The 26,991-nt window shown below is 38.6% G+C and overlaps 1 protein-coding gene across 4 annotated transcripts in view; it reads left to right on the top strand.

Moving 5' to 3' along the window:
• Positions 1 to 26,182, top strand: part of LOC109088768 (spectrin beta chain, non-erythrocytic 1-like) — a 72,394-nt gene extending 46,212 nt beyond the window's left edge. For 2 of the 4 annotated variants that reach the window (XM_042756457.1, XM_042756458.1), the window contains 40 exons: positions 4,659 to 4,810; positions 5,172 to 5,345; positions 7,163 to 7,254; positions 7,359 to 7,439; positions 8,283 to 8,398; positions 8,570 to 8,682; positions 8,797 to 8,984; positions 9,587 to 9,704; positions 9,807 to 9,965; positions 10,048 to 10,350; positions 10,855 to 11,008; positions 11,090 to 11,484; positions 11,576 to 11,680; positions 11,820 to 11,978; positions 12,590 to 12,801; positions 12,904 to 13,041; positions 13,247 to 13,466; positions 13,560 to 13,913; positions 14,523 to 14,705; positions 14,915 to 15,117; positions 15,577 to 15,667; positions 15,883 to 16,029; positions 16,138 to 16,401; positions 16,613 to 16,837; positions 17,116 to 17,205; positions 17,316 to 17,609; positions 17,771 to 17,901; positions 17,991 to 18,195; positions 18,372 to 18,749; positions 18,865 to 19,109; positions 19,431 to 19,569; positions 19,726 to 19,810; positions 19,973 to 20,169; positions 20,274 to 20,389; positions 21,965 to 22,040; positions 22,885 to 22,998; positions 24,475 to 24,656; positions 24,753 to 24,926; positions 25,036 to 25,078; positions 25,184 to 26,182. In XM_042756457.1, coding sequence (XP_042612391.1) covers positions 4,659 to 4,810; positions 5,172 to 5,345; positions 7,163 to 7,254; positions 7,359 to 7,439; positions 8,283 to 8,398; positions 8,570 to 8,682; positions 8,797 to 8,984; positions 9,587 to 9,704; positions 9,807 to 9,965; positions 10,048 to 10,350; positions 10,855 to 11,008; positions 11,090 to 11,484; positions 11,576 to 11,680; positions 11,820 to 11,978; positions 12,590 to 12,801; positions 12,904 to 13,041; positions 13,247 to 13,466; positions 13,560 to 13,913; positions 14,523 to 14,705; positions 14,915 to 15,117; positions 15,577 to 15,667; positions 15,883 to 16,029; positions 16,138 to 16,401; positions 16,613 to 16,837; positions 17,116 to 17,205; positions 17,316 to 17,609; positions 17,771 to 17,901; positions 17,991 to 18,195; positions 18,372 to 18,749; positions 18,865 to 19,109; positions 19,431 to 19,569; positions 19,726 to 19,810; positions 19,973 to 20,169; positions 20,274 to 20,389; positions 21,965 to 22,040; positions 22,885 to 22,998; positions 24,475 to 24,656; positions 24,753 to 24,926; positions 25,036 to 25,078; positions 25,184 to 25,393 — 7,025 coding nt within the window. In that variant the 3' untranslated portion in view covers positions 25,394 to 26,182. Of the gene's footprint in view, positions 1 to 4,658; positions 4,811 to 5,171; positions 5,346 to 7,162; positions 7,255 to 7,358; positions 7,440 to 8,282; positions 8,399 to 8,569; positions 8,683 to 8,796; positions 8,985 to 9,586; positions 9,705 to 9,806; positions 9,966 to 10,047; positions 10,351 to 10,854; positions 11,009 to 11,089; positions 11,485 to 11,575; positions 11,681 to 11,819; positions 11,979 to 12,589; positions 12,802 to 12,903; positions 13,042 to 13,246; positions 13,467 to 13,559; positions 13,914 to 14,522; positions 14,706 to 14,914; positions 15,118 to 15,576; positions 15,668 to 15,882; positions 16,030 to 16,137; positions 16,402 to 16,612; positions 16,838 to 17,115; positions 17,206 to 17,315; positions 17,610 to 17,770; positions 17,902 to 17,990; positions 18,196 to 18,371; positions 18,750 to 18,864; positions 19,110 to 19,430; positions 19,570 to 19,725; positions 19,811 to 19,972; positions 20,170 to 20,273; positions 20,390 to 21,964; positions 22,041 to 22,884; positions 22,999 to 23,476; positions 23,933 to 24,474; positions 24,657 to 24,752; positions 24,927 to 25,035; positions 25,079 to 25,183 lie in introns of those variants that run through there. The other 2 variants (XM_042756459.1, XM_042756460.1) reach the window with 2 other exon arrangements.
• The last annotated feature ends 809 nt before the right edge of the window (positions 26,183 to 26,991 follow it).

A 26,991-nucleotide genomic window follows, 5' to 3' on the forward strand; every position in this document is an offset into this window, starting at 1 on the left:
AACACTGTTCTAGTGGTTTTTGGATATTTTAATAAAAAAATCTTAGATATTTTGCCTTTAAACCGTAATTATGACAAAGCTTCTTTGTTTCAAAACCCTTCAATAATAAAAACTGGGGTATGCAGGGCTGTATAATGTGACATATGATGCACGTGCTACGGAAAAACTGGTCCGTGCGATTAATAAATTTACCACTGTAGCACGCATCCAATACAGATTTGCACGTTCATAACACAGCCACTTAATAGGGTGAAGTGATTTCGTTGTGCTTGTTTGTGTGTGTGTGATTGATTACAGCCTACTTGGAAGTTAGGGGTGTGTGAAATGATTATTTTTGATCGTGGACGATTAAAATGTCTCCACGATCTACTTTTGAAGAAATGTCATAGTATCATGCTACAGCACACATTCTATCAGATGCAGTTCTGGCGCCTCCGTTTCAATATACTGTAGCCTAGTACAAGGCGACATACATCCATATCTAATGTTAACTCAGAAGTAGAGTTACACTCACAGGACACAGCACTTATTCACAATCACAAAAGTACATTATTTGCATCTGGTTCAAAGGTTAAACATTTAATTCACGCACTGTTCAGACGTGCGCTTTTTCTTAGCGCGTACACCTGAAGCGTGCGCGAACTACGAGCCCTTTGAAAATTAAACATTTTTTTTAGGATATGTTGTGTTTTGCGCTTTTTCTTAGCGCGTACACCTGAACACAGTAATGTCTAAAATGAAAGTGAACAATTGAGAGAGAAACGGATGCATGCAGCTCTTAAAGCAGCTTGCCATTAAAGGAATAGTTCACCTAGGGATGCACCGATCATGATTTTTCATGGCCGATTCCGATACCGATTTTTTTACAAGTAAACTGGCCGATACCGATTTCCGTTTTTTTTTTTGTTTTCTTTAAGCAACAAACAAGATGGAAAATATACATAAACAAGATGTTTATTTGGTATTCAATAGGCCAAACTGGCTTTTGGCTATTGAAAACAATAACCGTAACCATTTGAAATTAACGGCAGTGACTGCACAGTAAGTAGCCTACATTCAATACAAACATAGATGGTACAGACATCAGCATTTAGCTTTTGTTTTTTGATTTGGGTTGAAACTACATAGAACTGGCCTTAAATGAAAAGATTAACTGTAACCATGTGAAATTAAAGGCAACAACTGCATAGTTCTTCAATCCAAACAACACAATCGATACACATTCAAAAAGATGTTTCTTAATCAGCATTCAGTATTTGTTTTAGTTTTTAAATTTAGTTTTAAATAAAAAAGGTCTTTACCAGTGAGACTAAATAAAAGTATGCGATATATAAAAATTATTCCAAAATGTTAAAATCATGTTGGTGCGAATAAAACAAAGATGCAAAGTGTTTCATTCGTCCAATTAAAAAAAATATATATATGGTAATGATTCACATCTGTATTTTTTTATTTGAGCCAATGAAAAATAAAAAAACTATTGGCTTAAGTTAAAAAAAATATAGATGTGAATCATTACCCTAAAAAATTTTAATTGGATGAATGAAACCCTTTTTTTCAGTGTGCTACAGCAGGTGATTTTTAAATCAAAGTAAGTCAATGTAATTTTAAGGTAAAATAAAAATAATTATCCTATACAGAACTGATGTTTACTTCTGGCTTTTCAAACATGTATGCAAGTTCTACTTTACAAAAAAAAAAAAAAACGCATTTCAGTTTTGTCACAGTTTAGTCCGTTTCGTTTCTCATCCAACACGCGAGAAGTTGAGCTGAACATCCCTTCACAGTCTCCGCTTGTGCAGGGCGCGGACAGGTACAGTACGCTCGCGCAGGAAAGGGGCTCTTATTTGTGCGCCAGTATACCAGCGGCTGTTCACTTCCTGCTATCTGTGCCTCAGACATGTAGCTCCGCACTTCCAGTGCTGAACGACTGCCCGTGTCCTGCGCACAGATTTCGAAATACTTCGACGCAAATGACATGATAGCGAATGATTACAATGTAGTCTGTGCACGCGGGCGCACTTCTGGAATAATCGGCCGAAAAAAGACCAAAAACCGGCCGATTGTCGATCGCGTATTTTAAGCAAAAACCGGCCGGTTCCGATTTATGGCCGGTCAACCGGTGCATCCCTAGTTCACACAGTTTAATTTCTGTCATTATTTACTCACTCACATGTTGTCCCAAACCTGTATTAATTTCTTTCTTGTGCTGAACACAAAGAATCTGAGTAACCAAACAGTACCTCATCCCCACTGACTTTGACAGTAGGGGGAAAATTGGAAGTCACATAGGAACCAGCAAATGTTTGATTTTATCTTAAAAATAAATTTTACATTCAACAGAAGAAAGAAACTAATTCAGGTTTAAAACAACTTCAGACTGAGTAAATGATGGTATAAAAATAAAACACTGTGACAGAATTGACAGACAACAGAATTTTCATTTTGGATGAATGATCCCATCAATATTAATAAAACAACAAAATGCAGAGCTCATGTTTAGAGGAATTCAATCCAAATGGTGTATAGCAGCTAAATAGATGAGCTCCTCTAAAAGGGCCAGGAGACCAAATACAAAAGAGTGGCCAGCAGACATGCTAGATCTGTGAAAAAAACACACTATGCATTAAAGTAAAAAAAAAGATGCAACTGTTGAGAGCATTAGTCTCATAGAGGAGTGTCATGGTATAGGTTAGTTTGCAAATGTAGTGTTTTATTTAGAGTTTTTATTTAGTGATGTCTGCCCACAGATCTGTTCTACTTTGTGTAATGTTGAGGTTCAAGAGCTGTTTCTGCACTTTTCCATTTTAGCAAATAAAGAAAACTAGCATTCTATTATGAATGTGATATTGTGTAGCTTGTCAGTGAACTACAGCGCTGTGTATTAAATGCTGCTCCATCTGAAAGCACGTAATGGAAATTTACTACTAATCACAGATCCAGCTTTACTGACGAGATACGCATGACAATCACATGCGATTTATCGTGCAGCCCTAATGTCTAACTATATGTTTTTCTACTTATACCTTGTATATCCCCCAACTTCACATGCGATTTATCGTGCAGCCCTAATGTCTTTTTTTTTTTTTTTTTTCCAAGTGCTCATCACACACCTCACATGCGATTTATCGTGCAGCCCTAATGTCTAACTATATGTTTTTCTACTTATACCTTGTATATCCCCATTCACATCAAATGTTACACTCATGATACACTGCACTTATTCGCAATCACAAAAGTACAATATTTGCATGTGCTTAAAACCTGGTTAAACAATTCATTCACACTTGGAGGCTTTTGCATCTGAACTCTTAATTTGTTCATTCCATTTTTTGAATGTTACTGCTAAATACACCTACTGTACCTAAAAATGATGCACTATTTGTTTTATTTGTATATTATGTGTGTTTTTATTTAGAGCCCGACCGATATGGGTTTTTTGGGGGCCGATGCTGATACCGATATTAGGGAGTAAAAAAAAGACAGATACCGATATATCCAATTTGCGTGATTGGTTTCCAATCTGTCCAGTCTGACCAGGATCAGGGCTCTACAGACACACACAAACACTTTTCAGATCGTGTGTCCTTCAGTGTTTTACTACCTTTTTATCAGTGTGAATGTTAATTGCTCTGTGGTTTTCAGTCGTAGATATACAGGTGTTTCTGTTTTTTACCATTTGGTCCAATTCCCTGTGAAGTAACAAACTCAGCCCTATTGGAAGACCGTGTGTGCTTGTGCGTGAGAGAAGATCTGTGACCAGATGGCTCTGAGTCTGACCTTGTGTTGCCTCTCGCTGCTATAGTGATCTTGCATTATTTTGTTTGCTTGTTTTCAGCGTTTACAGGGAGCGTGTTTGTTTAATGACTGAGGTGTTTTGTGCTTGTGACATTTTTCTTACCAGCAATTACATTACCATGCTTCATTTAAACTTGTCACAGGAATTATCTCCTTGTATTAGTGCATGCGATACAACACATTAGTTTTCGCTCAGTCTTTCTGAATATATGTGATTGTGAGGGGCAGCATGTAGTAGTATTTGTGATAAACAGCTTGCTCTTCCTCAGTGAAGGTCATTCAGATGACAGCAGTGGGTTGAGCCTCTTACTGACCAGCCCCATATGCTTTCACATTTCCTGCACGCTAATGCTGCACCTTTCTATGCTCCTTAGACACTTATCTGTCTGCAATCATATTAAGCATTCCTGTTCTCTTCCTGTGCTTCTTGGTCTGTCTTATCATTCATTGATCAATCTTATGAGCAGATACACATTTATTTTTTATATACATGCTTTATAAAATCATACAATGCTTTTTGCTGTGGAGTCCCACCCCTCCCGTCATGTAATTGGCTTTGCTGTGAGTGAGGTCTGCTCTGATTAATGTGGGCAGCAATCAGTCAAGCTGTCAATGCACTGCAGTAATTGAGTCGCTTTAATAGAGTTTAGAGTTACAGTCAATCCTCGATCACTGCATGCCATTCATGAATGTTCATTTTATGCACAGTTGTAAAATACAGGTCCTGACATGGCATGTAGCAGGAACATTAATGGAGTCTTTGTTTTTTTATTTTTTTTTTTTAATACTTTTTGAGATGCATTAACAGGTTTGGCTTCAGCATGACCTTTAAAACTAATTTTTTACTTTTTTTCTTCCAGATGAGAGAGAAGCGGTGCAGAAGAAGACCTTCACTAAATGGGTGAACTCTCACCTGGGCCGCGTGACCTGCAGGATTGGTGACCTCTACACTGACCTCCGCGATGGACGTATGCTTATCCGACTGCTGGAGGTCCTCTCTGGGGAACAACTGGTCAGCAATCCCTCCATCCATCCATTAATCTATGCATCCACCTATGTGTCTATCTATCCATCCATTCATCCATCTGTGCATCCATCAGTCTATTCATGGATGCATCCATCCTTGCATGCATCCATTCATCCACCCATTCATCCCGGCATCCATTCACTCATCCATTCCATCCATCAATGCATCCATCCTTGCATACGTCTATCCATGCATCCATCCATCCATCCATCCATCCATCCATCTCTAATAAGCCTGTTTTTTGTTGTCTTATTCCTCTGGCTTAAAAATCAAATGCTGGGTTTCTGTGATAAATAATCAGTACACTTTCATTTATTATATTCGTTTACCTTGTTCTCTCACCCAGCCAAAGCCTACCAAGGGCCGTATGCGGATCCACTGTCTGGAGAACGTTGACAAGGCTCTGCAATTCCTGAAGGAACAAAAGGTTCATCTGGAGAATATGGGTTCTCATGACATTGTTGATGGAAACCACCGCCTCACACTGGGACTCATTTGGACCATAATTCTCCGTTTCCAGGTAAGAGGTAGTGGCTTTGATTAGAGGTGTGAGAAAGAGAGAGACAGACAGGTGGAGACTTCAAGCCAGAGAAATGACATCTTTCACTTGTCACTGAAAAAACAGCATCAACAGTTTTTAATTAAATCAGTGTTCATGCCAATGTTTTTGTGCACTGGTTGTAGTTGTGCAGTGCAGCCCACAATATTAAATATAATCCTGACTTGGGAGTTTGACTTATAGACATACATGTTGATCCCAAAAAAGGTTTTAGGTAGAGTGTGTGATTATCTGTCATTATTGTGATCTTTTGTCTTCTTTTAACCCAGGTCTGTTATTTATTTATTTATTTATTTTGTCCTCGGCTGTATCAGTCTGTCATCTATTCACAATGAAGTATAATTAGCATATTTTTGTCTGCCACTTTGTTGCCCTTTTGATTGGCCTGTACATTTTTGTAATCAGCTCAAAATTCCTTCTATTGAAACATGCTAATTATCAAAGCAGAGTGATCCAGACTGCACACTGTGTTTCATCACTGCTTCTGATTAGTTTGTGAAGATGTTGCTGATTTGTGTTTTATTATATTGCTGCAATGACATAATTACAAAAGATATAAGACTGAACTTTTCTCTTTTCATTCTTTGCTGAATGAATCCCAGCAGATTATAAATGATTGTAGGGATATAGTCTGAACTGGATCAAGATGACTTTATTAACGGACTTAATGAAGCTTGGCAGTGTTATGTTCTGCGTTAGTGTTAATGTACGTGTTTTCCGATATTTCGGTCTGTTTTAAGATATCTCTCAGCAAGAGTTCTTTTGGGCTGTGATACCGATCTTTAGAATGTAGAGCTGCACACTGTTAGCATGATGGAACGAAAGCTTTTTAAGCATTTGGAGTAAATAATCTCCCCTTTATCTACTTCTGTTTTATTTTATGTTGTAATCATTTATTTTATATACAGTAAAGTGAGTTTGATTAATATAATATGCTAATTTGTTTTTGCGCTACCTTCATATTTTGGGGTCAATAAAACTTTTTTTTTTATGAAATTACTACTTTTACTTAGCAAGGATGCATTAAATTGATCAAAAGTGACAGCAAAAATATTGTTATAAAAATATATATTTCAGATAAATGCTGTTCTTTTGAAAAATATATCACAGTTTAAGCAAAAATATTAAACACCACAACTGTTTTCAACATTGATCATAAGAGATGTTTTTAACCACATAATCATCTTAGAATGATTTCTGTAGGATCATCGAACACCAAAGACTGGAGCAATGCTAAAAATTCAACTTTGCCATCAAAGGAATAAATCACATGTAAAATATATTAAATTAGAATGCAAATATTTTAAATATTTTTTGATTAATTAAATACAGCCTTGGTTAGCATAAAATACTTCTTTTAAAAATATTTGAAAACTTTTGGCAACCCCAAACTTTTGAATAGTAGTGTATAAAAGACCAGTAAAAGATGTGATTGGCAGCAAACATTTCATTGGATTATATGATTTGTTTGTGTTAACACACTTAAAGGCCATGTACATATAACAGCTAAACAGATTTGTCACTGCTTTTCTGAGTGCTGAATCATGTATAGTACACACAGCGTTTGATTATTTATAGGAGTGACAACTGCATTCTACAAATTAATTCATTTTACTCCCAAAAATTCAGGTAGTGGTTACAGTATGTTAAATTCTCAGTAGTGTATACAAAACTGAACTCAACAGCTTATAGAACATAAACAAAGACCGCATCTATGGAAAAGGAAATGATATGCAGTTTATACAGTAACATTTTTTGCATCTCACTTGTTTGAACAGATCCAAGACATTAGCGTTGAGACCGAGGACAACAAAGAGAAGAAATCAGCCAAAGATGCTCTGCTGCTGTGGTGTCAGATGAAGACTGCAGGGTAAGAGTGGAAGAGAAAGAAATGAAGTGAATGAGTGAATCTATGATGCTTTATTAAATACACTAGTTCTAGTGCTGTACTAATGAATGCTACTTTCCTTTCAGCTACCCAAATGTCAATGTTCATAACTTTACTACCAGCTGGAGAGATGGTCTAGCGTTCAATGCCATAGTGCACAAACACAGGTATCGATTTGAGCTCACAAACACGCACACACTGTCATACAAGTACACCAGTACAAGGCTTTGGTTCTCAAACACATGACTTTGGTATGACTACAATTTCCACATAGTAGCATGTGCTTACACACCCCATGGTCCTTCCTTCTTCAGCATGTTCCCACACATACAGAGAGGCCTTCAGGGGCTTTAACCACCAGCGGCATTCTGGAATTTTAACTTTGTTCTGCATATGAATGCAGAAGTTCAAAAAGAATCACTCTAAATTAGCAATTTCTGAGACTTTTAAATTGCGTAATAGCCTAATCGCTCCAAGTCTATATTAACTTGCTGTCATTACAGCGAAAGAGTGATTTTTATGGGTTGTAATTATTATTACTAAGACATTAAATGCAAAATAGAAGGAGTTATAAGGTCCCAACTGTGTTTACTATGTATTGTACAGTATTGTATGGTTTTGTATGTTTGTATATTTCCTCTTTCTTCTTCCTAAGAAATAATTTCATTATAAACTAATTGGTCCCACTAATTGGTCTCCTCCTCAACAGTCCCACTAGCTCCTCATTTTTGCGCTTTTAATTTTTACTGTCACCCTTTTGTTTTGTTCTTTTTGTAGACTTTTTTAATGGATAGTAATTTTTGAGATTAGTAGTTAAATTAAGTTGACCTACTGTAAATAATGAGAGAATAAAAATCCCTCACTCTCCCCTTGCAGTGTTGAAGTGCTTCCCTCTTTTTTTGGAAAAGTGTATTGCAGGGTTTTTACAAACTGAAATGTCCTCTTGGAGTTTTACAACCACAAAATAACTTTCTTGTTGATTTTCTTCTTGCTCTCTTTCTCATTCTTAGGCCAGACTTAATGGACTTTGATAATCTCAAGCGCTCTAATGCCCACTATAACCTGCAGAATGCCTTTAATGTGGCAGAGAAGGAGCTGGGTCTTACCAAGCTACTGGATCCAGAGGGTGAGATACATATATGGGCATAAATAGCAAATGCATGCATCATTTTTAGCCAGATAATAAAGACAGAGATACCATCAAACACTCAGATTTTGAAACACCAGATTTGCCAAATGAACAGAATGAACATATTATTAACTAGCTGATGTACTTGTCTTATCTCTTGTTCTTTAGATGTGAATGTTGATCAGCCTGATGAGAAGTCCATCATCACATATGTGGCTACATACTACCACTACTTCAGCAAGATGAAGGCGCTTGCCGTAGAGGGCAAGAGAATCGGCAAGGTACATGGAGAGCGAGAGAGAATTACAGTCTACCCTTGTTTACATTTCCTGAGGAGTTTCTTTTTCTGTAAGTGTGGGTCATTCTGTGAAATGAATAGGTGTTTGTTTCTGTAGGTGCTGGACTATGCCATCGAAGCAGATCAGCTCATAGAGAAATACGAGACTCTGGCCTCAGAGCTGCTGCAGTGGATTGAACAAACCATTGTTACTCTTAATGATCGTCAGCTCGCTAACTCACTCAGTGCTGTTCAGAACCAGCTACAGGCCTTCAATACATACCGCACCGTGGAGAAACCACCTAAGTGAGTGATGTCCACGAGGACAAAAAATACTGTAAAAGAATGATGAAAAAGCAACATTTACTTACTGATCAGTTGGTGCATGTTATTCCATAGCAGAAAATTCTATGTGATCTTCAGTTAAAATGCATTAATTAAGTGAGTTTATGCGTACAAAAAAATATAATATTATATAATATATATATATATATATATCTTGTTTTGTATTTGAATTTTTAGCCCACTGGGTATATAATTTTGATACATCTTTCAAAAATATAATTTTTTAGTCATTTAGCCTCTTAAGTAAATGTATCTTAATTTAAAAATGAAAGACATTTGTATTGGAAAATTATTAAAAACCACTGAGTAAGAAAAGAATTGTTTGCATTGTTGGATAATGTTTAATAATAGCTTCTGTAGGCAATATTTTAGCAAACTCGCATTCAGTCTGGCCCAGTTGTGATATGTAACGCACACTTTTCACCATCCATTCAATTCCCGATGGCTAAAATCAGGTTTACAGGAGTAAAATGGGCTGCAAACAGGATTTTTATGTTGACTTTACTCATTTAATGTCCAGAAGTCATTCTAGACACATTGCTTTAATTCTGTATGTTTGACAGATTCACTGAAAAGGGAAATTTGGAGGTTTTGCTCTTCACCATTCAGAGTAAAATGAGAGCAAACAATCAGAAAGTCTACATGCCAAGAGAGGGAAAACTCATCTCTGACATCAACAAGGTATATACACATCAGATGCTCCTCTACATGTGAAGCTACACAAACATAACCTGAGTTATGAGTGATGCTCATGGCCAGCTGTATTTGCTGTTTGTCTGAAAAGCATGGGAGAGGCTGGAGAAAGCGGAACACGAGAGGGAGTTGGCACTGAGAAATGAGCTGATTCGTCAGGAGAAGCTGGAGATGTTGGCTGCACGTTTTGACCGCAAAGCAGCCATGAGAGAAACCTGGCTCAGCGAAAACCAGCGGCTGGTCTCACAGGTGATGTAGATTAACACTGAAAAAAATATTTATGGTTTAATGTGTGATGATAAGTAACATAAAACTTTGTTGCCCCCTTTAGGACAATTTTGGTGTTGACTTGGGTGCTGTGGAAGCAGCCACTCGCAAACATGAGGCCATCGAGACCGACATACAGGCGTATGGTGAGCGTGTTGCAGCCGTAGAAGCTGTTGCTCGAGAACTGGAGGCGGAGGGATATCATGAAGTGCGCCGCATACTGGCACGGAGGGATAACGTCCTTAGACTTTGGGAATATCTGAAGGAACTACTTGCAGCACGGCGAGAGAGGCTGAATGCACACAGAGACCTGCAGCGCCTTCTACAGGAGATGAGCTACATCATGGACTGGATGGAAGACATGAAGGTATCGACTTATTCAGACCAACATTTTATTTTCCACTGCTACAAAATAGTGTTGTTTTTGTTTGTTTGTGTTTGTTTTTTTGGAAATTGGATGGGCCCCAAAATTTGATTCTCTTGTGCGACACCTCATTCTTAAAATATAAAGAGAGCTGTGCAATTTCATGTATAAAGACCCATTTAAACTGTGAAAAAATATTTTTTTATAAAATATTGTGAATGTTTGCAAAATCTTGATCTTTTTATCTTACATTTAAAATAATTTGTGATTAACCTCATGATACCTGACTATTGTTTAGAAAAGAATGGAACTGTAATGTAAAACTTGATCATTCTTTATTATTATTATTATTATATTTTATTTATAATTATTTTATTTTTTTCTCCTGAACTTTTTTACTTACCTGCTAGCACTGCCTTGCAGCTCCCAGCTTTGTAATGTTTTACAGATTTGTCCATGGAGATCGCTGTCCACAGCAAATTATGCGTGTTTTATTTGTGTGTTTAGAGTCGTCTGCAATCTCAGGACAGTGGGAAACACCTTCATGATGTAGAGGACTTGCTGCAAAAACACACACTTGTGGAAGCTGATATATCCGCACAGGCCGAGCGAGTCAAAGCCGTGCAGGCCGCTGCGAAGAGATTTACTTCAGATGAACAGAGTGAGGATATTCCCTGTACATACAAAAACGTGGTTGTTGTAAGCTCAAAATTAAAACACAATTGGTTCTCCTCTCTTTTAGGTTATAAGCCATGTGACCCCACTCTGGTTGAAGAGAAGGTGGATCTCCTGGGCCGAGCGTATGGAGAACTGAGCCAGCTGGCAGCGGATCGACGAGCTCAACTGGATGACTCGCGAAGACTGTGGCAGTTCCTATGGGAGCTGGGAGAGGAGGCCGCCTGGATCAGAGAGCAGGAGCAGATCTTGTCTGGAGGAGACTACGGAAAGGACTTGAGCTCCGCTCTTCACCTCCTGTCTAAACATGAGGCCTTCAGAGATGAGATGGCAGCCCGGTATGGGCCTCTGGGGAACAGCATTGCAAGCGGAGAGGCCATGGTGAAGGAAGGACACTATGGAGCACCTGAGGTGACAGAACGAATCAAGGACGTGAAAGCACAGTGGTCGCACCTGGAGGAGGTAAAGCACCAGAGAATGGCTCAGACTTCAAAGTGTAATGTGTCTCTTTCACAATCTTATACCACATTTCACATTCTTTTTTTTTTTACAGGCCTCACAGTTGCATGAGCATGGGCTGAAAGAGTCTGTAGCTTTTCATCAGTTCCAGACAGACGGCAACGACATGGAGGCCTGGATACTGGAAACACTAAGACAGGTAAAACCAATACAAATATTATGTTTAACAGACTGTTTGCTATTACTGACTTAACCAGAAGAATTTATCGTGGTGTAGTTATGTTGCTGACTTCAGTCGCCAGATTGAATCTTTATTATTCTGTGTGTACTGTTTGTAGGTGTCTAGTCAAGAAGTTGGGCACGATGAGTTTTCTACACAGACTCTGGCCAGAAAGCAGAGAGAGGTAGAGGAGGAGATTCAAAGCCACCGACCACTCATCGACTCGCTACATGAACAGGCCTCAGCACTGCCTGAAGCATACGCACAGTCTCCACAGGTACACAAAACACATACACATAAGAAAAAAATGAGGCATTAACAAAAAAAATTGGCAAGCAATATCCACCACTATATATATATTTGAATTGACTGACACTGCTGTTAATACTTGTTCAAAGTTTGAGGACAGTAAGAAAGAAAAGAATACTTTTATTCATTAAGGATGTGCTAAATTGATCAAAAGTGACAGTAAAGATATTTATAATGTTAAAAAAGATTTCTATTTTGTATAAATGCTGTTCTTATGAACTTTCTATTCATAAAAGAATACTGAAAAAAATGTATCACAGTTTTCACAAATATATTAAACAGCACAAAATATTTTCTTTAGCACCCAGTCAGCATGATTTCTGAAGGATCATGTGACATATAGTGATGGCTATTGAAAATTCAGGAGTAAATTACATTTTAAAATATGTTAAAATTAAAAAAAACATATTTAAAAATGTAATCATATTTCACAGTTTTACTGTATTTGATTAAATAAAAGAAGCATTGGCGAGCATAAGAGACTTCATCAAAAAAAATTTAAAAAGATCTTTTTTTCCCCAAACTTATGAATGGTAGTATATGTTACCCATAATATGCATCTCTCTCATTCTTCAACAGGTGGAGGGCCGTCTCCCAGCAATAGAGCAGCGCTATGAAGAGTTAGAGGAGTTGTCGTCTTCATGGCGACAGGCCTTAGATGGAGCGCTTGCGTTGTATCGCATGTTTAGTGAAGCTAATGCCTGCCAGCAGTGGGTTGGAGAAAAAGAACAGTGGCTGCACAACATGGAGATTCCCACCAAACTAGAGGATCTGGAGGTGGTCCAGCAAAGGTGAAAAAAACGATAAAATGATGCCTACATGAGTTTTGTTTTGTTACTCTTATTGATATGGCATATATTGGTGTACTATGGTTTGTTTTGTTTCGACTGAAGGTTTGAAACTCTGGAGCCAGAGATGAACACACTGGGTGCTCGCATAACTGATGTCAATCAAGTGGCTCAACAGCTGCTTGGATCAGACAACCGCAACAAAGAGCAGATCGACCAGACACAGAACCAACTCAATAAGAGGTATGTTCACCAACACAAAGAGCAGATTGACTACACCCAGAGTCATCACACATGCTCTTACACCGACAAAACCACAACAAAAAAGAGATTAACAATACAAAGAACCAACTCAACACAAATACACACAAAGAAGGTTGATAAAATGAAATAATCAGATTCACACAGAAATGGCCTCATGCTTCTCCTTCCTCATCCTCTTCTGCAGGTGGTCTGATTTCCAGAGTCTGTCCGACCAGCGTAAACAAGCTCTGGAATCAGCACTGAATATCCAGAACTATCATCTAGAGTGTAATGAGATCAAGAGCTGGATGAAGGAGAAGACCAAGGTCATCGAGTCCACGCAGAGCCTTGGAAATGACCTGGCTGGAGTCATGGCCCTGCAGCGTAAACTCACTGGTATGGAAAGAGACCTGGAGGCTATACAGGTAAAAAGCAACACATCATGTCTAATACGACTGTGAAGACATTGTAGCTTCGTCCTTTCTCTTACTCATTCTCTTTTGCTTTCTTCTCCATAGGGTAAGCTGGATGACCTGCATTGTGAGGCAGAGAAGTTGGTGTCTGAGCACCCCGAGCAGGAGGAGGAGATCAAGGGAAGACTGGCTGAAATCCAGGAGGTGTGGGAGGAGCTTCGAGCCACCATGAAACGGCGCGAGGAGTCGTTGGGCGAAGCCTCTAAGCTTCAGGGCTTCCTTAGAGATCTTGATGACTTCCAGGCCTGGCTGTCTCGTACACAGACCACTGTGGCATCCGAGGACACGCCTACATCTCTGGCAGAAGCAGAGCGTCTGCTAGCTCAACATGAGGCCATAAAGAATGAAGTAGATAACTACAAGGACGATTATGAGAAGATGAGAGCCACTGGAGTTGAGGTCAGTTAGTGTAAAGTTAAAGTTTAAAAAATTTTACTAAAAAACTTAATTAACACCACTCTTCAAAACTTTGTCGTCTGTAAAAAAAATTGTTTTTGAAAGATGTCTTATGCTCATCAAGGAAGCATTTATTTGATTAAAATGCAGTATGTATATTATTACAAATATTAATACAATTTAAAGAAACTTCTAAGTAATTTATTCCTGTTATAGCAAAGCTGATTTTCAGCAGCCATTACTCCACTCTTTAGTGTCCCATGATCCTTCAGAAATCATTCTGATATGCTCATTTGCTTGAAAACAGCAGTTCTGCTTAATTTTTTTTGTGGAAACCCTGATACATTGTTTCATGTTTCTTTGATGAATAGAAAGTTCAAAATAACAACACTTGTTTGAAATGGAAATCATATGTACTGTAGCATTATAAATGTCTTTAATCTTACTTTTGATCAATTTAATAATCCTTGCTGAATAAAAGTATTTAAACCTTGCTGACTTCAAACCTTTGAATGTCAATGCATATTTTATTGAAATTTGACAAAGAGCTGAAAACAGTTGTTTTAAGGATAATTCAAGTAAATGATCTTTGAATTGTCTTGGCTTGTGAAGGTGACTCAGGGACAGACTGATGCCCAGCACATGTTCCTAGCCCAGCGACTGCAAGCGTTGGACACTGGCTGGCATGAGCTGAGGAAAATGTGGGAGAGCCGCCACTGTGTCCTCGCTCAGGCCTTCGATTTCCAAACCTTGCTACGAGATGCAAACCAGGCAGAGGGCTTCCTCAATAGCCAGGTTTGTGATTGCGATACTGCTCGTGTTTTACTTGGTTCCTATACAACTAAATACTAAATGTTTAATATTATATTAAAAGATTCTATGTCCTGCTTCCTTTTGAGGAATGTCACTGTTTCAGTTGAATAAGCTGCAAATAATGACTCTTGATTGGTGGATGAAACCTTAATGAGAGCAAATAAACAAGTTTCCTTTCTCTTTGCCTGCAGGAGTATGTTCTGTCACACACAGAGATGCCCTCCAGCCTGCAAGGGGCTGTGGAGGCCATCAAGAAACACGAGGACTTCCTCACCACCATGGAGGCCAATGAAGAAAAGATCAACGGCGTGGTCGAATCTGGACGAAGACTCATATCTGATGGCAACACCTATGCAGACAAGATTCAGGAGAAGACCGACTCCATTCAGGAGAGGTGAGCAGAAACAGAAAAACTGAAAAGAAGACAAGCTTAGAAGTAGACTTGGATGGGAAGACAAAAATCATGTTATGAGTATTTTTTAAATTTAGTTATTTAATTTTACAGCAATGCCACAATATATTTATATTTTTTTGCTATAGAGAGAGAGAGAGAGAGATAGATATTCCTGAAGGATCATGTGACACTGAAGACTGAGAGTTATGGCTGAAAATTCTGTTTGCTATCATAGGAATAAATTACATTTAAAAATATATATTTAATTATAAAATAATTTTAAATTGTAATAATATTTGACAATATTACTGATTTTGCTTTGTGATCAAATAAATGCAGCGTATTATTTGATACTGTCAATGATGTATGCATTGATGTGCCGGTCCTCAGCAAACCCAGTAAATCCATTCCAGATAACATCATGTTTTTCATCCTATGTTCTCCCTCGATTTCCTTCAGGCACCAGAAGAACAAACAAGCTGCCAATGAGCTGCTGGCTAAACTGAAGGATAACCGAGAGCTGCAGCACTTCCTACAGGATGGACAAGAGGTAATAACACAAAATATAGAGCAAACAAGACTATATATATCCATTATACTGACTGCATTATGAGACAAAGTCCTTCTGACTGACATAATAAAAGATATCCTTTCAAATAATCGACACCTGTGAACCACAGCACCTCCTATAGGATGAAGCCAGTGATGCCACATTTAGGCTTTTGTGTGATTAATAAGTCTTCTTTTCTATGCCCATCTCTACAGCTGACTTTGTGGATAAATGAGAAAATGTTGACAGCTCAGGACATGTCCTATGATGAGGCTAGAAACCTCCACAGCAAGTGGCAGAAGCACCAGGCCTTCATGGCAGAGCTAGCCTCCAATAAAGACTGGCTGGACAAGATTGACAAGGTATATTCTCCAAATAGCTTCATCAGGTCCATACTAAATTAACAAAAAACAAGGCATGTGAAGTCAAAACTACTACAATGACTTTTTCTTTTTTTCTTGTTCTCGTAGGAGGGTCAGGTGTTAGTAAATGAGAAGCCTGAGCTGGAGCAGACTGTATCAGAGACTATGAGCAGCCTGCAGAAGCAGTGGGACGAGCTAGAGAGCACCACTCAAGCCAAAGCTCAGTGTCTGTTTGACGCTAACCGAGCTGAACTTTTCACGCAGAGCTGCTCAGCGCTGGACTCCTGGCTCCAGAACATCTCCTCTCAACTCCAAAGTGATGACTTCGGAAAAGATCTCACCAGTGTCAACATCCTGCTCAAGAAACACCAGGTAAATTCAAGATTAAGTAGAAAGATTGCTACTCGAGATACAGACCACTTTAGTGTGAAATCAAACCATCTTGTAGTCTGTGGGACATTTGGGTGTTCATTCGTTCTCTCTGTGAACAGTTCCAGGAAAAAAATGTGAAATGTTTTATTCAGTGTGAGTTTTAATGAACCTAATGACCCCCTATGTTACCCTGTACCTGTGCGTGTCTCAGATGCTGGAGCATCAGATGGAGGTGCGTGAGAAAGAGGTCCAGTCTCTGCAGTCACAGGCTCTGGCCTTGGCCCAAGAGGATTCTGGGATAATGGAGGTGGATGGGCAGCAGAGAAGGGTGACAGACAGCTTCTCTAAACTGCAGGACCCTCTAAGACAGAGGAGGCAGTGTCTTCTTGCTTCAAAAGAGGCTCATCAGTTCAACAGAGACCTTGAGGATGAAATTGTGAGTCACATGCAAAAACTGCTACACACTGTAAAAAAAAAAAAAAAAAAAGTTTTCAAAGTTATAAAAGAGCACAATTTACATAAAAATACTTTCTCAGTCTTTCTACTTTCTTTCTTTCTGAACAGACTTTCTAAATGTGTTACTTCACATTTCTTTTGGATTGTTTGAAAAAAATTTCAAATTAAATTCTACATCCATTTCATACAATATGTGCAATATTCATTTGCAAAAATGATTATACAGAGTTTTGAAAGTAATTATGTTTTTGTCTAAAGTTATGGGTGAAGGAGAGGATGCCTCTCGCCACATCCACAGACCACGGTAAAGATCTGCCCAGTGTCCAGCTGCTCATCAAAAAGAATCAGGTAAATAATCGCTTAATCAGTGGTTTTGAAGCTATAAAAAAGTGTTTACTTTTGATCCCCTCAATAACCTTTTCCACTTTCTTTTTCTCTGCCTGATTGATCTCCCCCAGTCTCTGCAAAAGGAGATTCAGGGCCATCAGCCCCGTATCAATGACATCCAGGCTCATGGTAGGACCATGTCCCCTGGGAAGGAGTCAGAGATGGACAGAGAGAGAAGAGCTGCTCTTGATGAGCGTCTGGCGGAGCTGAGGGAATTGTGGGCCCTTTTGATTTCTGAGACAGAAAAGAGGAACATGAGGCTAGAAGAGGCTAACCGAGCGCAGCAGTTTTACGCAGATGCAGCAGAGGCTGAGGCCTGGATGGGAGAACAAGAGCTTCATATGATGTCAGAGGAAAAGGCGAAGGTCAGTAAGACTGTACAATGTAGGTGTATTGTAACTAGTATTTAAAGAGCTAGTCTATGTTATAGTTCTGATGAGTTTACTTAAGTACTTTGCTAAAGTGTTTGCTGTTTTCGATGTGTTTACGTACACAGTGCTTAAAGTTTTTATAATGGTTGTTGTAGGATGAGCAGAGTGCTTTGGTGATGGTGAAGAAACACCAAATTCTGGAGCAGGCTCTAGAGGACTACGCTCAAACCATCCATCAGCTGGCCAATAGCAGCAGACTTATGGTGAATAGTGAACACCCAGAGAGGTGAGGGGCATAGTAGGATCTCTGGACTGTCAAATAAAGCATTTGACATGAAGTGTTGAGATAATCCCTTTTCTTTCTCCCTTTTGTAGTGAAAGAATTACTCTAAAGCAGGCCCAGGTGGATAAACTGTACGCAGGGTTGAAGGATCTGGCAGAAGAGAGGAGGGGCAAACTGCAGGAGAGACTGAGACTGACCCAGTTGAAGAGAGAGGTGGATGATTTAGAGCAGTGGATTGCTGAAAGAGAGGTTGTTGCTGGGTCTCATGAACTCGGACAAGACTACGAACATGTGACAGTATGAAATCCACTTCTCATTTCCTGAATCTACACTACTGGAATTACAAAAACCTCATTCGATTGATCATATTTGATCACGATTGATCATCTTACATGAATACTGTTTCTTTAAACATTCTTTAAAGATTATACCATGCAATCTAGAATTCTGGATGTTCTCTCTCAACCCTTCAGATGTTGCGTGACAAGTTCCGGGAGTTTGCACGGGACACCAGCACAATTGGCCAGGAGCGCGTGGATGCAGTGAACGCTCAGGCAGATGAACTTATTGAGTCTGGTCATCCGGAAAACGCCAGTGTGGCTGAGTGGAAGGACGGGCTCAATGAGGCCTGGGCCGACCTGCTGGAGCTCATCGACACACGCACACAGATGCTTGCCGCCTCATATGAGCTGCACCGCTTTCACCAGGACGCCCGGGAAGCTCTGGGGCTCATACGGGAGAAGAAGGAGACACTAGCAGGGGCCGAACTTGGACGGGACTTGAACACTGTCCAGCACTTGCTAAGACAACATACGGCTTATGAGCATGATGTGCAGGCACTCAGTGGGCAGGTGAGAGCCTTCATTTAACCTTTTCACATATATGTTATATATATATATACATTTTTCTGATGGCTTGATTTTAATTGTGTCAAAAGATGAAACATTCTTTGACTCTTCGCTGCAGGTCACACAGGTTCAGGACGATGCTGCACGTCTGCAGAAAGCGTACGCTGGAGAGAAAGCTGATGATATCCATCGCCACGAGCATGCAGTCACAGAGGCCTGGGAGGGGCTTCAGTCTGCCACTCAAGCCAGACGGCTGCTCCTACTGGACACAGTGGAGAAGTTCAGATACTTAAACATGGTCAGGGACCTCATGCTGTGGATGGAAGGAATCAGCTTACAGATCCAGTCACATGACAGCCCAAGGTACATACAAACATACATTGTAAAGTCAAAATAAAACATACACTCGTTCAAAAGTTTGGGGTCACTAAGATTTCTAAATTCTCACAAAGACTGCATTTGATCAGCAATACAGTAAAAACAGTAATATTGTGCTATATTACTTCAGTATATTAATTAGTGTATATACAGTGACACACTGAGAAGTCATACATTTAAGTACACACAATAATATAAAAATGCCTCACAACTGTACAAGTAAAGTTATTAGTAATTGGTTTAAGATGGAATTACAAGACTAAAAAAACAACTGATGAGAGTCATGTATGCCCTGTTCTGTTGTAGGGATGTCTCCTCAGCTGGTCTGGTCATCGCCAACCATCAGGATATTAAGTCTGAGATAGAGACTAGAGCAGACAGCTTTACTGCATGCAGTGAAATGGGACGCACCCTCACCAACAACAACCACTATGCTTCAGATGAGGTCTGTCCGCACCATATACACACCAAAGAACATGCACATGTCTGCTCCAGGCAAGATAACACATAGACACACATTTGAATCACTGCATGTTAGCCAAGGAAACCCACATGCACCCACTCACACACTGTGAGGTAATTGGATGTCTGTGATTTATAGATTCAAGAGAAATTGGATCAGCTTCAGGCCAAACGCACTGAAATTAATCAGAAGTGGCAAGAGAAAATGGACCACTTACAGATCGGTGAGTATGTAGGAGGAAGCTTGTTTCTGTGGCTGGAGTCATGCTAATGAGATTTACATCAAAGGTGGAAGTTTTGATATAACTGATATGTATTATATACTTATATTATTTGAAATTGTTTGACCAAATGACACATCCACACTGTGTATGTGTGTATGTTAGTCCTGGAGGTGTTACAGTTCAGCAGAGATGCATCTATGGCCGAGTCGTGGCTGGCTGGACAGGAGCCACTGGTCAGGGCAGCAGACCTCGGCTCTAACGTAGACGAGGTTGAGAGTCTTATCAAACGGCATGAAGCCTTTGAAAAACTGGCAGCAGGCTGGGAAGATCGTTTCACACAGCTAGAGAAACTCACCACGGTTTGTTAAATACACACCTACACCAACAAAAATGCTAGCGTCATTTATAGCATCTGCCGTTTTTTAATGATCAAATAATGTTCTCTCATGTTACCCTCTGTCAGCTGGAGGAACAGGAAATTCAAAGAAGAAGGGAAGAGGAAGAGAAGGCCCGACGACCACCCACACCTCCCCCCGTGGAAGAGGTAGTACAGTCCGAGATGAACGATTCTGCTGCAAGGTAAAAACAGACTGTACTATTCTACTCAACTATCCTTTTTTCAGTGTGAAAGACACTAAACAAGCACTAAGCAAGTTTTATTGTTATAAGTTTTAAACAGTTTTATTTACCATTCGAACGTTTGGGGATTTTTTTAAAGACAATACTTTTATTCAGCAGTCAGCAAGGATGCATTAAAGTGGCAGTAAAGACATTTATAGTGTCACAAAATATTTCAATATCAAATAAATGTTCTTCTTTTAAACATTCTATTTATCAAAGAATAAAAAAAAGTCACAATTTTCCACAAAAATAGTAAGCAACACTTAAAAGCAGCACTTTCTCGTCAACAAACCCACGTTACAATGATGTCTGAAGGATCATATTATACTGAATACTGGATTAATGATGCTAATCTATTTCAAACCTAAAACAATTATTTTAAATTGTAATAATATTTCAAAATATTAATGTTGGTTTAGTATAGGGAATAATTCACACTATTAACTAGTTGCTTATTAGCATGCCCATTATTAACATATTGGCTGTTTATTAGTACTTACAAATCACCTGCACGACCATATTCTACATCCCTAATCCTACCCAATACCTAAACTTAAAGGGATACTCCATCCCAAAATGTAAAAGCTTTGTTCGTCTTCAGAACACAATTTAAGATATTTTGGATGAAAACAGGGAGGCTTGAGACTGTCCCATAGACTGCCAAATAAATAACAGAGTCAAGGTCCAGGAAAGTATGAAAGACATCATCAGAATAGCCCATGTGACATTAGTGATTCAACCGTAATGTTATGAAGTGACAAGAATACTTTTTGTACATGAAGAAAACAAAAATAACAACTTTATTCAACAATTCCTCTCCTCTGTCTCTCCAAATCAGTGTAGCGCCATTTTGGCAATTCTGAGCAGTACACAGACGGCATACAGTCTTCTGTATCAGCCGCGCCACAAGGATACGTTTTCTACGTATATTTACGCTTTGGTTTGAAAGCAAACAGCGCATCGGAGCAGCGCGGCTGACACAGAAGAGCATACGCCATCTGCGTACTGCTCAGAACTGCATAAAATGGCACTACGGTGTTGTTGAATAAAGTCGTTATTTTTGTTTTCTTGATATTCATCCAAAATATCTTTAGTTCCTAAGACGAATGAAGCTTTTACAGGTTTGGAACGACATGGGGGTAAGTGATTAATGACAAAATTTTAATTTTGTGGTGGAGTAACCCTTTAACTACCTTACTAACAATTAATAAGTGGCAATTAGGATTTTATTGAGGCAAAATTCATAGTTAATAGCGAGAATTGGATCTTAAAATTAAGTCTGACCTTAATGTTTATATTGTATTTTAGTAAAACCCTAAAAAATATTTTACAAAATTACCAGCCCCCAAATTTCAAATGCTAGGGTATTTTAAGTTTTTTTTATGTTATTTTATTTGGAAATACATTAAATCACACAGTTGTTTTAGGCTAAACAGCCAAATTTGGTTTGCCAGGTGTGGCAAAAAGATAATTTTGGGTGTAACTTTATTTTTAATGATGCATTTACACAATGTACATTGTCTTCTCTTTAAGGACGAGTCTGGACCAGACTACATTGAACCAGTCAGTATCTGTCAATGGTGTCTACAGTGACCAGGACACATCACAGGTCAGATACGCTCCACACTGTGCTTAAATTAAATTCTCTATTCATAATAGATCCAAATATGCATTCACTTTCATACGTGTTTACATTATATGTTAGTAATTATACAGACACAGTTTTAAAAGGGGACACTGGATGCCCATTTTCCACAAGTTCCCCTGATCCATCCTTGAGTTTTAACTTTTTAGCAAAACCTACCTTGAATCGTCCCTCATTCGGAAAGAAGTCTGGAGTAAAATTATTAGCGCAGACTTAAACAAATGTATGTGTATTCGGTGGTGCATTACCATCAAAGACAAAACTAATATGCTAATACAGAACAGTCTGTCAGCAGTCGTGGGTGGGGCCTGAGCAGTATGACGTCATATTGCTCAGAAAATCAAAACGGCTTGATTATTAAGACTGTTTAGTTATTTTGGTGATTAAAAAAAAAAAAGTAGTGAATGATTCATTGTAGGGTGGTTGTGTCCACACACTGCAAAGACACATTTATATGCAAACATGTGTTATTTAAAGGGAATTTTGCATCCGATGTCGCCTTTAAAATTCATGTCAAGACACATCACAGTCCTGGTCTCAACTGTTGAGTCTTGTTGTGTGTTTAGTGTCTTTTTCCTTGTTCTTCTCAATTATTTATGTTAATATTAATGTTCTGCTGTAAACTCTTGAGTCTCTTTGAGTGTGGGAGAATGTCACAACAAAACGACTGTCTAACAAAACAATCAGTACCTTTTCATACTGTGTGGATGTCCTTTTAATTGTCAGAACAATATTTCAACACACACAAGTGCCAGTTCTAACACACTCGCATGTTAACACACCTTCTTGTGACGTCTCTTATCTGCAGTCATTATCGGTCTCTGTATCTGAACTCAAGAAACCTGAACCTAAACCAGAGAGTAAACCTCAGTCTAACCCAGTTTCTAAACCTGTGCCTAAACCCCACAAGGCACAGGAGCGTGTGAGTACTAACCCTGTAGCGCCAGCCTGTAGCCCTAGTGTAGCATCGCTGCCCCATCGCTGCTTGTGCTTAACAACCCAGCAGCCTTGCAGCATGTCGGCAGCTATACCACACCTGCTAGAGGGCAAAGTCACAGCTCTGCTGCTTCCTATTGCTGTCAGTGGATCAGTCTTGTGCTTTTCTTTGTATGTATTTGGTTAGTGTAATGTTGAACGTGTAATATTTGTTTCTTTCTTAGGCCTGAGCTTTAACATCAGTGTTTGCAATGCACTTTATCACATACAAATTTCTACTTTATGATGTTAAAAGGCATCTTTGTTTTTCTGTGTAATGCTGTTGTTTTGCTGTTTGTTGTCAGGGACCCTTAACTTACATGATGTGTGTGTAGTGTTTGGGTGCATCACAACAACTGAACTAATACCCTAATACCCTACTAATCCAACTCTCACATTAAACACTGTTTCTTTATTTCCTTCAGTTTCGTCGGATTTTGCTTTATTCCAAGGCAACAATTTTTTCCTAACATTTACTTACTTGGCTTAGGATATGACATTAGTTTAACTAACTATTTTAGGCAGATGTGTCTTTGTGGCAGTGTTATTTCATTATTACCTAAACATACCCCAGGCTTGTCCATACTGCCCCCCATGTGTCCCCTCCCATTCCGTTCTTGTTGGTGTGTGTGTGTCTTTTTATAGTCTCTGTTTTTACTTTATGTCTTTGAGTGTGCCTTCGCTTTCCTTTGTGTGCATGTACATATTGTGCTTACTGAGTTTGAATATTTTGATTCAGATCTGCTCAATGATCTTATTAAATATCAGCCAGGAATATTTGTTTGTGATCAGTCAGGAATTATATCTCAAAAATTAGTCACAGATAAAAAAATGAGGTATAGGTTAATTTATAAGAATACTGAGATTTTTTTTTTCCAAAAAAAATGAATGCTTTGTTCTTTTATTCATTAAATTGACCAAAAGTGACAGTTAAGACTTTCACATTGTTAAAAGATTTGTATTTCAAATAAATGCTTTCTTTTTCTATTCATCCTAAAAAAGAAATATCACATCTTACACAGAAATATTAAGCAGAAAAGTTTTCAAAATTAATTATATATAAGAAAAGTTTCTTGAGCACCAGATTAGAATGATTGCTTTAAAATGTGATTTGAAAATATATTCAAATAGAAAAATTGTTTTTAAATTCTTATCATTTTTCATAATGTCATTGCAGTTTTGATTAAATAAATGGAGTCTTGGTAAGCATGAGAGACTTTCAAAAACAAAACAAAAAAATTATTTTGTTTAATGAACAGTTTGAAGAGTTCTGAATAAATAAAATATAACAGTGAACATAAAAATGCTTTAATGAATAACAATAGTGTAGACCAGTACAATAGTAACCTAATCAATATTTGAGTTAATAGAAACAATGCATTATTGTGACGTCTCCTAACTGCAGCTTGTTTCGGTCCACCAGGGATCAGAATCCGAATCTGTTAATGGTCCGGGCCGTGACAGCGGTCTGGACTCAGCATCACGCCAAGACCCTTCAGCAACACTGCCAGGGCGAGGAGGAGCAGAGGCCGCCACAGAAGCCATGGAGGGTATCCTTTGCAGGAAACAGGAAATGGAATCGCACAACAAAAAAGCTGCCACCAGGTGACACAGGAAGCAGATTAATTCTAAAAGGAATGATTGAGAGAACCTCATCAGGATAATTGTGTAAATGGTGTGTTTTTCTCTCTGTGCTTTTAGATCGTGGCAGAATGTATATTGCGTTTTACGTAAAGGCAGTCTGGGCTTCTATAAGGACAACAAGAGTGCCGCAAATGGAATCCCCTACCACGGAGAAGTTCCCATCAGCCTCAGTGAGGCTGTCTGTGAGGTTGCCCACGACTACAAGAAGAGAAAACATGTATTTAAACTTAGGTGAGAGAGAGAAATTAGTAGATCTTAATCAGTATTTATAAAACTGCAAATACACAAGAAAATAATCAAGTTCTTAGTATGTGACACAATGTTTTATTTTTTTTTAAAGGCTTGGGGATGGAAAAGAGTTCTTGTTCCAAGCAAAGGATGAGGTAAGTCTGCAAATGATGTTTCTAAGTCATTTTCTTATGTTAAGTTTTAGAAAAAGAGCCTCCTGTCATACTCTCATACCGTGACACAATCATTGTCTCCCTCAGGCTGAGATGAGTTCATGGATTCAAGCAATCCAGTCATCCCTGTCGTCCACCGAGCGTTCGCCGGGTGGCACACGAGGTCTGAGTCGGGCGATGACCATGCCACCTATGTCTCCCAGCTCGGGCGATGCAGGAGGCGTAACCATGCGCAACAAAGACGGCAAAGAGAGAGACCGCGAGAAGCGTTTCAGTTTCTTTGGCAAGAAGAAATAGGCACCCAGATATGTCACAGATCTCAACAGGGAGCCAACACTCAAAAGAAACTGATCAAGTTAGAAAAGGCAAAGAAAACTCTCATGTCACTTTGTGATACATTGTTTTTGCCCTTTCTTTTTTCCACCCACTCAATTTTTTTAAAATTCGTCTCATTTCACACATGGATCTTGTTCAGCCTCACCTCTTAGATTAAATGCCACTTTTGGCCAGATGGTGAGCTCTGAACTGAAGGAGTTCCTGACCAAGACCCGCTCCCAGACCAAGATCCACTCTGAAATTTCAGCTCATACCTTTTAATTTGACTTTTAACTTTTTCCCAAAAAATAATTTTATATTTGGGTTAGATAGCGTTTCTCTACTGTAATGACTGAGGTTGCTATTTTGTCTAATTCCCCTGATGATTTCCTTTATCCGTCTTAATTTCAACCTCTCACTTTCTTTGTGAATGACCACAATCCTTTTTTTCATGTTTTTTTTTTTTTTGGTATTATACTTATAACTAAAGATTTAATTATTGCTATTATTAATATGGTTTATTTGCTGTTGCATTTTTGAGTCAATTTAAAGTTGAATATTTAAAGATTGTAAGTATAGTTGGTATGATCTCATGTTCAGAGAGGTCAAAGCAGAAGCAGAGTTTGTGCTTGTCTTTTTTTCTTTCATCTACATGCTCTTCTGACAGACAGAATATTTTCTTTTCTTTTCATTTTTCTAGATATGACTTGAATTTTTTTTTTTTTTCCAAGGAGTGTTTATTCGGCTTGAAGGTTTAAAAAAAAGGTTAAAAATCCACTATTTATGATGGTTTTATTTTTTGGGTTTGAGGTTTTAAAAAAATGTTTAAAATTCTCCTTTTTTTGTGGTTTTTTTTTTTTTTTATCCTGTTCTCTTCTTAGTCCAGAAAAGTGTTTGTTGTGAAGATTGAAATTGAGGTGTGATGCTGTGGTTTGGACTTTGGTTTTACAATTGCTCGAAAGCAAACAGACACAACACAAGGATCACTTGCACAAGCCAACATTAAACTTGCGTCAACAAAGAAGTTGAGGATGGGTATTTCTTTTCTTTCTTGTTACTTTGAGTTGAACATGTAGTTGACCAAGTTTCCTATTGGAATATATTCTCAGGCGTCAGTTTTAGTATTCACACACCGGCGGACACACGCGCGTGCTTTTCTGTCTCGTAATCCTATACTTTAAATATTTTACAGGGTTGAACCTCAATGAGGGTTAGTGTCAGTGATGCTCTTGAGGTTGATGCTGTATTTATAGGTGTGTGTGAGTGTGTGTGCTTTCAGGTATATCGGTTGTGAATGTGCTTCAACTCTGAATGAGAAACAAAATTGAGGTATTCTTAATATGGACCAAATTGACAATTTTTCCCCCCGCTCATGGTGGTTGAGAGGTTCTGTTCCCTTTATTTGTACATCACAAGTTACTATAAATTATCTTCCTTGGAGGAATGTGAAATTTTTACCACATACTTATATAATTGTAGGTTTTATATTTTCGGCCACCAGGAGACTCCCTCCTGTCCCGTAAGTTGCAGGCAGAATCAATAGCAATGTAGAAGACAGGATTTCAGATATACTTTTGCAG

This window comes from Cyprinus carpio, chromosome A5 (genome assembly GCF_018340385.1).
Source record: "Cyprinus carpio isolate SPL01 chromosome A5, ASM1834038v1, whole genome shotgun sequence".
In the NCBI taxonomy this organism is placed as follows: domain Eukaryota; kingdom Metazoa; phylum Chordata; class Actinopteri; order Cypriniformes; family Cyprinidae; genus Cyprinus; species Cyprinus carpio.